Here is a 9,675-nt window from a genome sequence, read left to right on the forward strand (position 1 = left end):
AACGTGTGAACTATACCTCTTTTCCGATAAAATGTTTCAAAGCTCTGAGAGGTGAAATAAGACCCATGGTCGGAGATGATTCGTTCGGGTAGGCCCAAATCAACGATGAACCCTTCAAGGCATCGCAGCACACTTCCAGTGGAAGTATCATGCGGTGGATGTTGTCTGCCAATATACGAAACCAATGGTTCCCTCTTGAGCTTCCCACGAATGGGTCACAAGGCCAATGTACACAAATTGGCATGGTCGCTTTCATGGTAATATTCCGTTCAACAGTCCAGGTATTCTTCCTCTTGTACTTTGAGCCTTGGCGAGCAATACCCTGTGTACATGCTCGTGCACATAGCATATTATCCGTAGACACCAATAGAGTCCTTAGTTTAAATTATAAAATTTGTTTTCTGTTTGCTTTTTAGTCACATCCTTTCGAAATGCGTTCCTAAAATGCATGTTTCTCTAAAATGTTATTTCCATAGTTATGAATACTACATTTGTCTAGCTTTGCCCCAATTGAGCCTTTTTGTGTGCTATGCACCGTCAACTTGCTTTGTTCAGCATAATGCGGAATGAACCTCCTGAAAACCCCTGACAGTTCGAGAAACCTCCATAGACGGGATCAACAAGTAATCGATGCATCCAAATGGTAGTGTGTTCCATAAAAACCACGAAACGTTATCCATAAGTTGCTCAAATGTAGATGGACCATTTCTTAGCCCGAGCACCATGGTGTTCGGGCTAAGAAACTGGGCAGTTTGAGCGTATGCATGAGCGCAAATAGCCCACTTTCCTCAGGAGTTGTAACGGCACTCCTTGCGTTCGGTTCCTTACCGAGTGGAACAAGAGGCACCCGCTTACATAGAGCCTGATATCTCCCCGAGCAAACCCAAAATCGAAACTGCGACGTTCCTCTATTCCCGACGGGATACGATTGATAACCAATGCATAATCGAGTCGAGAAAAATGTATAGAAGCATTCTGATGCGATCGCACGTTTGTGAACGTAAACGAACGTTCCAATAATTTCGTGTGGACGAGTCAAAATTGTTTATGCATTCCATGTCAACGTCTTAAACCCTTAGGAAAGCTACTGCGATGGCGGCTAGTTAGCACGTAGCCATATCAGATGCAAATGCACAAAATACACATATCGGTTTGCGCAGTTGAAAGACGATGACGTTGAGAGCGTGAAGAGCTCGTGCCGAGCTCGCACGGCACGCTCACTGAAGACCAAGTACCTGCGCTGCTTCTAGTGTATTCGTTTGTCACAAGGATCTGCACCTACAGTATTCTCTCGCCGTTCTGCAAAAGGTATGCAGTGCGAGTGGAACGCACTTCTATAAGGCATTGCTTATTTTGCACCATTTAGGCCTTTCCGTACCAATCTGGATGTGTGCCACACCCCCAACCATAACCCACTTGTGCGGGTAAAAGGTGTGCTGTAATTCTCTTTGACGTTTACCACTTTCGGCCCCTTCGTATGCAGGTACTCTGGCTACTACGCGTTTTTCACTCTCGCCAAGGAAGGCATGCTTACCGAGCCGAGGCAGAAGTCTCAGTGGGCTTCGCGCATCCGGGAGGTCGAGCTACTCGTCGACTTCACCTACCACACTCCCCTGTGCGAAAGCATTGGCCTCTACAATGTCCTCAAGGTGCTCGAACACGCCGAGAGGCTCAAGGTCAGTCGTGGGCAGCGGAGCGTTGCCATCAGCACAGCTGCGCTCTATTCTCTTCACTATAACCGATCAGCTTTCTAGGCCATGGGTGAAGGTCGCAGGTTTGGTGGCGTTTATTGTAGTAGCGATCCGTGACAACGACAGCTTGAATTTTTACCTGCGCTGATATAGATAACTAGGGGAGAAATGCGCCGTAGAAACTCAGCGTGACAGAGTCATACACTGCTCTGTTATTTGGCCCTCAATCGAGAAACTAGCATTGTTGCCAGTTCAAAGTAATTGGCTATAGGTACTATAATGCCAGGTACAGAAACCCGTCGGCGTTGGTCAGTCTCCAACGAAAGTTTTGCGACTGCACAGCCACTGGTGGCTGCCAACAATTTATTTAGAACAGGCATAAGAAAGATATCTGCAGACAGTAGCTCAGGCGTTGGCCAGCGTTTGCCGCGTGAGGCACACTTGTGCCCATGTGTCTGCAATTAGCGCTTGCACTTCATCGTTGTCGTTTTCTGTGAAGACGGATCACAAAGGAATGCATCAACTTTGCTTTGCTTGATATTCACACGTCCATCCATGTACACAGCCAGCTGGCCACATTGTTCGTGACACTCCTCCTTAAATAACGTCACGTGGGCCTGTAAATTCCACCCAGCTTACTCTCCCATTCCCTCCCGTGCATCGGAGCCCTGGGAAGCTGCGCTGCTCAGCTCGTATTAAGAGGACGAAATTCGCCTGTTTAAGCGGGTCATGGTGGCTGCGGCTAGCCCTGGCGCCCTGGACCTAGGGCTCCACTCACCTTCGGACATTTTCTGTATTGCAATAAAAGCTTATACCGTCATTATCACGCAACAGCTAAGCTCGGATCCTGAAAGTGTGCGTGCACAATGCTCATGCCAGCAGTTGAAGCCAGAGCGCTGTCATGACTCAGGGAGAACCAATGATGAAAGCATGTTTATTGACAAGGATGGCGAAAGAAAAATGGAGGCACCCTAGTCCAGGGCCTCAATGACGTCTTCGAGAGTGGCTCGTACCCGTAGGATCAGTGGTCGGCAGACATCTGATCCGCCGTTGCGAAGGACACCTTCCCACTCCTTGCATGGCTACCGCTGATAGCCCGAGGCTCTGTGACCACCTCGACCTTCTCTCTCTCTCTCTCTCTTATTTCCTCGTTATGTCCCCCTGCCCTCCCCAAGGTGCTGAGCCGTGCTTCCTAAAGGGTTGAAAAAAAAATAGCGCCTCTTCGTCTTCACAATCATTCTCTCTCTCTTTCCCGGTGCTCTGCGGTACCAGAGGCAAGACGCGTGCGGGGAGAAACGGTGAGCCGATCGCAACAGTGCTTATATTTGGCTTCCTCGTTTTTGGAGCCAAATGCACTTCCGCATTTCTGGAGCTCTTGTAATCTTCCACGCACACGCCGCGCTCGCGTCGTCGATAGTAGGACTGCATGACAGCGTCAACTCCAATGTTAACACCAATAGTAGAAAAGCTTAAGTGTCCGTATTATCTATATAGCGATAAAAGCTAGCGACCGTTGGGGAAACGTTCGAATAATCATTAAATGCGCACTTGTGCCGTATCTTTCTATAGGCGCAACTCCCAGGCTGCGACTGAGTCGTTCCGATTTTAAAAGCATATGTACGTAAAAACAAAAGCCACATACTTGGATCCATTTTCTCAGCACGCACGCAAACCATCATTTCATCGTGCATAATGACAATACAAGGAGCATTAAACTGTAGGTATAGATTGTTGCTGACAAAAAACACCATAACTGGAAATCAATCGCACAACGTGACGGAAGGAGTACCACGCCACTTGTCTTGAAAGAGGCAACACACGTATACCATGCTTACCAAGTAACATTAGCGAAGCTGTTCAACGAAAAACAAAATTAAGAAATACACGGCGAAGGATATAAGTATAATACCAACAGTGTTCGGTCTTCAGTGATCTGACGACCAAACACGTTTTAAAATCGCGTCTCTCACCGTATTTTCTCATCTCTTTTTTTGTTGAAAAGCTTGGCGAACCCTAGTTGGGGCAGCCTACGTATGTATAGTCTCGATATTGAGTCCGATTTTAGTACTGGTGAGCGCCTGTACCCCTGAGCAAGGAACTCTTAATAACATGCAATGAAAGAGCGGCTTGTTTAAACACTGACACTACCATCCTTCAGCATATACCCAACTGCAAAGGCGAAGTCTTGACGATTGCTACTTGACCTCAGTAGTAGCTGTCAAGCACTAGCGTTAGTGAACATCTAGGAAAAAAGTTTGTAACACATTTTAGGAGGTAGCAGCTGCTTCAGGTTTTAAGTGAATTTGTATCGCACGTAGATAATAGGTGCGGCATCTCTTTCTTGCTTCAAACGGCATTGTGAACACTAGCCTGTCCGCAATCATTACTCAGCATTCTTGGACATGGATTGAGGTAGTGCGTTTACTAAAACGGTGGTGTGAACATGACAGCTTGAATCTTCGAGCCTGTGTTGACATGTTGTGTTGCCAAGCTTTCGCTATCGCCAAGCCATGCATTTCGCATGTCCTCAATCATTATTCAGCATTCTCGGACATGGATTGAGGTAGTGCGTTTACTAAAACGGTGGTGTGATCCGGGACGATGACAGCTTGAATCTTCGAGCCAGTGCTGACATGCTGTGTTGCCAAGCTTTCGCTATCACCAAGCCATGCATTACGCATCATACGCAGAAACTCGTGGCCTTCAAGTGTTAGGAAAAAACAAAAACAAAAATACATTTGTTAGGAAATTCAGGAATCTAAATTGCAAGAATTACCGCATTAGGAACTTCCGAAACAACGACTTGATGTACAATACATCATTTCCACGGTTGCTCAGCGATCGCAGGGCAAGTGAGCTGCGTTCCATTTTGCATGTATGTAGTATTATTTTCCACATATGCAGCATAACGTTGCACATGCTGTCAAAAAACGCCACCTTTTAAACAGCGGAGGACACTATTTCTCTTTATTTTACGTGGCGCAGGTTTGGAAGGACAGCACCCAGTTCCATGCTCCGACGTTGGAGAAACTGCGCACGATCGTCGAAGATGACCACCTGTACGCTTCCAGCGAGGTGGAGGACACGTTCGGCGCCACACTCAAGTGGCTCTCCGCCAACGTGGATGAGAGGAAGGCCTACCTCGCTGAGTTCCTGCCGCTCGTGCGCTTCTCACGCTGCTCCGTCACGTGAGTGCACCCCCTCAATGTAATCTGCGCTTTTATACCTGATGAACAAACACGGGTCGGGCGTTGGCATCCGTGTTGTCCTGCCATAAATTTCAGGTAATTTCATGATGCCCGGGTAAAAAACTAAGCTGTGGCAGTGTAAGGTGACGGGCACCGTCCAACATCACCGGCTCAGCATGCATCTTATTGGCACTGTTTACCTCGATGTGCCCAAAGCGGGTTACTGTTCGTGCTTCAACCAACTTTACCTATGGGCGCTGCCATTTTCGATTGGATGCCCATAGCGGTGTTCTGCGGTACTATTTAGAACACAATTAGACTATTCCACCAAAAATTAGGTAGACGTGCACCCATTTTGATGCCCATCGCTTGTACCTGTTCGCATTTGTATTGTACAGACAATACGACCTTCATAGAAGCATCTTCACGGAAGAGTCGGGTCGAATAGGCTTGTCGGGCCAAATTGTCGTCCTCTGTTTTGTGAAAACGTGTTGAATCGAGGCGAATAGGCTTTTGGTCGGGTCAGTCCATAAGAAACTGGTGAGTCGACTCACTCCATGTGACATGTACACGCGCTCGAGAATAGACGGCGGCCGAGAATTTGGTAACCACCAGGAAAAGAGTATGCAGAGGCACTTTGTCATCTTCTATCGTGAGATCCTCCCTCTGGCGTGGCCTTCCCCTATACGGTACTGGTCATGAACCCCACTGAGCCGGGGCGAACTGAACCGAATCAGTGCGCTTTCTGAATACAGAATTTTAGTGCGGCCGGTATTCCGGCAAGCGTGGGCGGTTTGCCGGATGAGCGGGGCGTAAACGTGAGTGACCAGATTGGTGGTGTCAGCTGGTGGTGCAAAGCTAAACCACATAAACAGTGAGCCAATTACTAAATTCTTCATAGCTGGGGTGTAAATTTTCTACAGCGGTGTTCTCGTGTTCACAATTACGCCGCTGCCGAAAACTTGCGCCAGCAGCGAAGCAGAATATGGTAGGTTACTGCAATTTTAGCTCTGTGTTTATCTGGTTGAGCGCTACACCACCAGGTGGCTGCACCGCTCCGTCCTGCTTACGTTTACGCCCCCGGCCATCCGGCTATCCGCCCCCGTTTTCCGGAACAGCGGACACGCTAAACGTCCCTAATCTACCCCTTCGCGTCGAATGCACTCCGCTCCGATTAACCCAAGTGGGGTTTGTTTGCACTCAGAAGATCCAAAGTTTACCCGTTCGCTCTCACGTTATAACACCATCTAGAAATGACCATTCTGTTTTATTACAATCGGTGTCTGAGACGTATTTATGGGATGTTATGAGGCTGCAGAAGATTACATCACCAGGTTTTGATAGTGTCAGATAAAAGATTTGGTGGCTAACTTCGCTCAAAAAGATATTGCTGTATAATATAAACAAAACCTTAACATCTAGCCAATTTCACGAAAACTTTCGAAGTGTACTGAAGCCCGTGCATAAGAAGGGCTAAAGAAGAGATTGTGACAACTATGCACCTATTGCGATTTTATATTTCATACACTTCATTATAGGAAAGCTAGCCTATTCAAACGCTACCTCATTTTGACAAGTTTAGCCTAATATATGCCACACAATTTGGTGTCTGCAGTGGTTCAGCACTGCAGACACCAAATGATTGAGAACAATAATATCATCGTCGCTTTGTTTGTCGATTCAAGAAAGCGTCTGAGACAATTATATGAGACAAAGATATGGGTTTTAGAGGCCAATATGTATTTGACTTTTTCCGAACAACTTTCAATAGAGCTGTCGCTGCATGCATATAAAGGAAAAATTCTGTCCCCGGATTGTAAAGAGACCTGGAGGCCTTTAGGACCAGTTTTCGTCCTCTTTTGCTCGATATTTACGTTAACGATCATCAACGAATGAAATAAAATCTAAACTACCTTATGCGCAAGTTACGCGGCGCTCGGGTACCATCTGATTCAACCTATCCATACTGAGGGTGCTATAATACGAAATTCCACATTACACTACTTGCTGATTGGTGCTTTAACCAACCCCTCGGGCTTGGTGAAATAACAGTCCGCGGGTAGCATACGCTTCTGTGAACATCTCAGCCATGTTTTGCCCTAGTACGCGGTGTGTGGAGCTCGCAAAGTGTATCGCGAAGTCACCTTTCTCTCAAACGCTCTCCTTTCCACAGAAGGCCCTGTCTTCACCCTCTTCTGGACGCTTTATTTCGTCATTGGACGCTTTATCTCGTTATTCGCTTAAACAGCTGATATTGGGCGATAGCTGACATCAAGCTGCGGTCGACTATATGGCGTAGATGCCGCAGCCGCCACCATGTGCCGCCACGAGCCCACTGGCTAAGCGCACTGCGGAGCACTGAGGACCACCGCGTTTGGCTTAGGTTTAGCGCGTCGTAGGCACCGAAGGCGAAAGTCGTGGCGCCTGCGTGAACGTCCAAAATGAAATTTCAACTGCACCCCACGGTGACATTTAGAAGGCGGAGCGTTGTGGAGCACGTCCCACTGCACCATAGGCTTCGCAGTGCAAGGCATTGAAGCAGGAACGTGAGCACAGTGGCGGCTGTTTTAGATTGCCAATAACGCCGCTTCTGCTGAAAGCATTGAAGTAAATTTTTGAAACATTCTTCGTGGCAATGTATTTCTGAAATTGATTATTTTCACTTCAAACGCCTTTCTCCACTTCGATAAAGAGCGGTTCAGGTCCCCTTTACGAAGTACTTGAAATCACAGGTTAAAAAAAGCAATTAACGCAAATGTGTACCTTGCCTTCAACAAACTGTATCATTATCTGTTACACCATCCTTACTGAAAAAACCCCGCAATCCCCATAACTCCTATATCCAATAACATCATATGATATAGAGAAAAAACAGGTTTTTCTATGGGATTCTATATGTTTCATATCGGATTATTGGATAGAGGAGGTATGGATTCTATTTATGGATTCTATGGATTTTTCATTAGGCATTTTTAGGTATATTCCTGCTCTATTGTACTTTGCAATTTTCTTTTTTTTTTTCACGACTTTTTTTTTCGCACATCTGACAATATTGTGCTGTTTCGAGGCTTATATGTTGTGCCTATGCTGCGCTCTGCAAGGCCCAGCCGCGCACACTAGCACTAGTGCTTATGCGAATTGGTTGTTTCATTGTAGAGTTGTTATGGGAAACATCAAACTCCTAATCACCTCGTGTAAACGTGGCAGCCAGCGAGTAGGGATGAAATCGATAGGGCAGCCGGCCGATTCGCTAGTACATTTCGAGTCAACACGCAAAACTGTGCCGCCGCCACCGGGCCGCAGCATAATCGTAGCCCGGATACTGCGCGTTGCAGTTCTACAATCCTCCAGCGCGTCCGCTCGTACGCGTAAGCACGTCGATGCGACAAGAGAAAAAAACAAGCTCGGAAATGGCGCTCACTTTGCAGCCACCACGAACCGACGCTCCTAGACCTCAGCACCGTCGGCCACTCGGAAAAGGACGTCGCAGAACTAGCGGTTCCTTCTCTGAACCCGTCTTCCTCACGTGGCCCTGGCAGCGGTGACGGCACCAACTGAGGGTGCTTGCCACCGCCGTGGAGTGGCCGGCCGACTCGGACCATACGGTGATCATTTCCCCGTCTCTGGTGCCGGCGGCTGCGTCGTCGGCCTTCACCGCGGCTACTCCGTGGCTTCGATGGCAGCGCCATCTCTCGGTTGCGCCGTAGGAGTGGTGGGCACGGACGGGCGCGCAAGCAAGACAGCGAGAGGCAAGCGTCGTCCAGGCGGCCGCACCACACGAGTGGCACGCTCGGAGACCGCAGCACATGTGACAGACTGAGCTTAAAGTGCGAAAATCGGTGCTTTATGTAGTTCGATGATGCGCGTTACTGGCTATGCGCGCGTGGCGTATAGCGCATAGTTTCGTTTTACTGTTTTCTATGTCCTTTTCATATCAATCGTTTTTGTCGTTGTTTCTAGTGTATCTTAATGACCAATATTATTTCTACAAAACGCTCAGCTTTTCTGGCTACGTCTGTTTCCTGACACTCGTTGAGGTTGTGCTTTAAGGCTCCTTCTATCAGACCTGATATCATGAAAAACGAAAACGCCTACCAAGAATAGAAATATTTTTCTTCGTCGGCGTTTCCTTTTCTCATCATGGCTCTTCCCGTTCAGACGGCATTCCGTCAAAACAGTGGATTTCAGACCTGAGATATGCTAAGGAGACATGACCAGCACAGCATGGAACCCGCGACCACAATGTGAAAACGCACACGGCGCCGAGTTTCTACATTATTTGTAGGCGATACAAAGCCACTATTCAGCGTCCTGCAGGTCAATCTATAATTAAAGAAACGTTGTGCTAAATCGCAAATGCTGCTTGTACAGGTGATTTATGTATTTTGGCCGACACAATTTCCACAAACAAATAGAATCAGGAAGTGAATGTTACGCAAAATTTGCTAACTTATTTTAGTTTCACAATCAATGTATATGTTTGCATCACAAACTCGAAGATTAGCTTATTCGAGGCGAACTGTAGTTTGCCCTTTTGAAGCGTTTGTGTTCTCACATGTTGATCATAAAATCCTAATGCTCAATGGAATTATTTCGAATTCAAAGGCGGGAGTCTTGTTACGGAGGGAAAACCCTCCCCCGAATTGTGACGTGGCTGGTTTTGTATAACATGGCAGTCTAGAAGCCGGGTGGAGCCGAAAACGGCTGCTTTCCTGCTCTCGGCTGGCAAAAAGTCGTTGAAAACACGTCGCAACAACACGGCTGAGTTTAATGCACATCACCGTGCATCACCGTAT

At 47.3% G+C, this 9,675-nt stretch overlaps 1 protein-coding gene across 1 annotated transcript; it reads left to right on the top strand.

The window, feature by feature from the left end:
* The first annotated feature begins 1,235 nt into the window (after positions 1-1,235).
* Positions 1,236-9,213, top strand: LOC142587215 (uncharacterized). Its single transcript, XM_075698084.1, has 4 exons — positions 1,236-1,308; positions 1,484-1,676; positions 4,677-4,879; positions 8,308-9,213. The coding sequence occupies exons 2-4, from the start codon at positions 1,527-1,529 to the stop codon at positions 8,435-8,437; spliced, it is 483 nt and encodes a 160-aa protein (XP_075554199.1). The 5' UTR covers positions 1,236-1,308; positions 1,484-1,526; the 3' UTR covers positions 8,438-9,213.
* Positions 9,214-9,675: the final 462 nt, after the last annotated feature.

This window comes from Dermacentor variabilis, chromosome 7, assembly GCF_050947875.1.
Source record: "Dermacentor variabilis isolate Ectoservices chromosome 7, ASM5094787v1, whole genome shotgun sequence".
In the NCBI taxonomy this organism is placed as follows: domain Eukaryota; kingdom Metazoa; phylum Arthropoda; class Arachnida; order Ixodida; family Ixodidae; genus Dermacentor; species Dermacentor variabilis.

Excerpts from the sequence above, each read along its gene's own strand:
- LOC142587215 (XM_075698084.1), top strand. The coding sequence starts at position 1,527 with ATGCTTACCGAGCCGAGGCAGAAGTCTCAGTGGGCTTCGCGCATCCGG. Across the intron at positions 1,677-4,676 it reads AACACGCCGAGAGGCTCAAG|GTTTGGAAGGACAGCACCCA; the intron begins GTCAGTCGTGGG and ends TACGTGGCGCAG. Across the intron at positions 4,880-8,307 it reads TTCTCACGCTGCTCCGTCAC|CCACCACGAACCGACGCTCC; the intron begins GTGAGTGCACCC and ends CTCACTTTGCAG.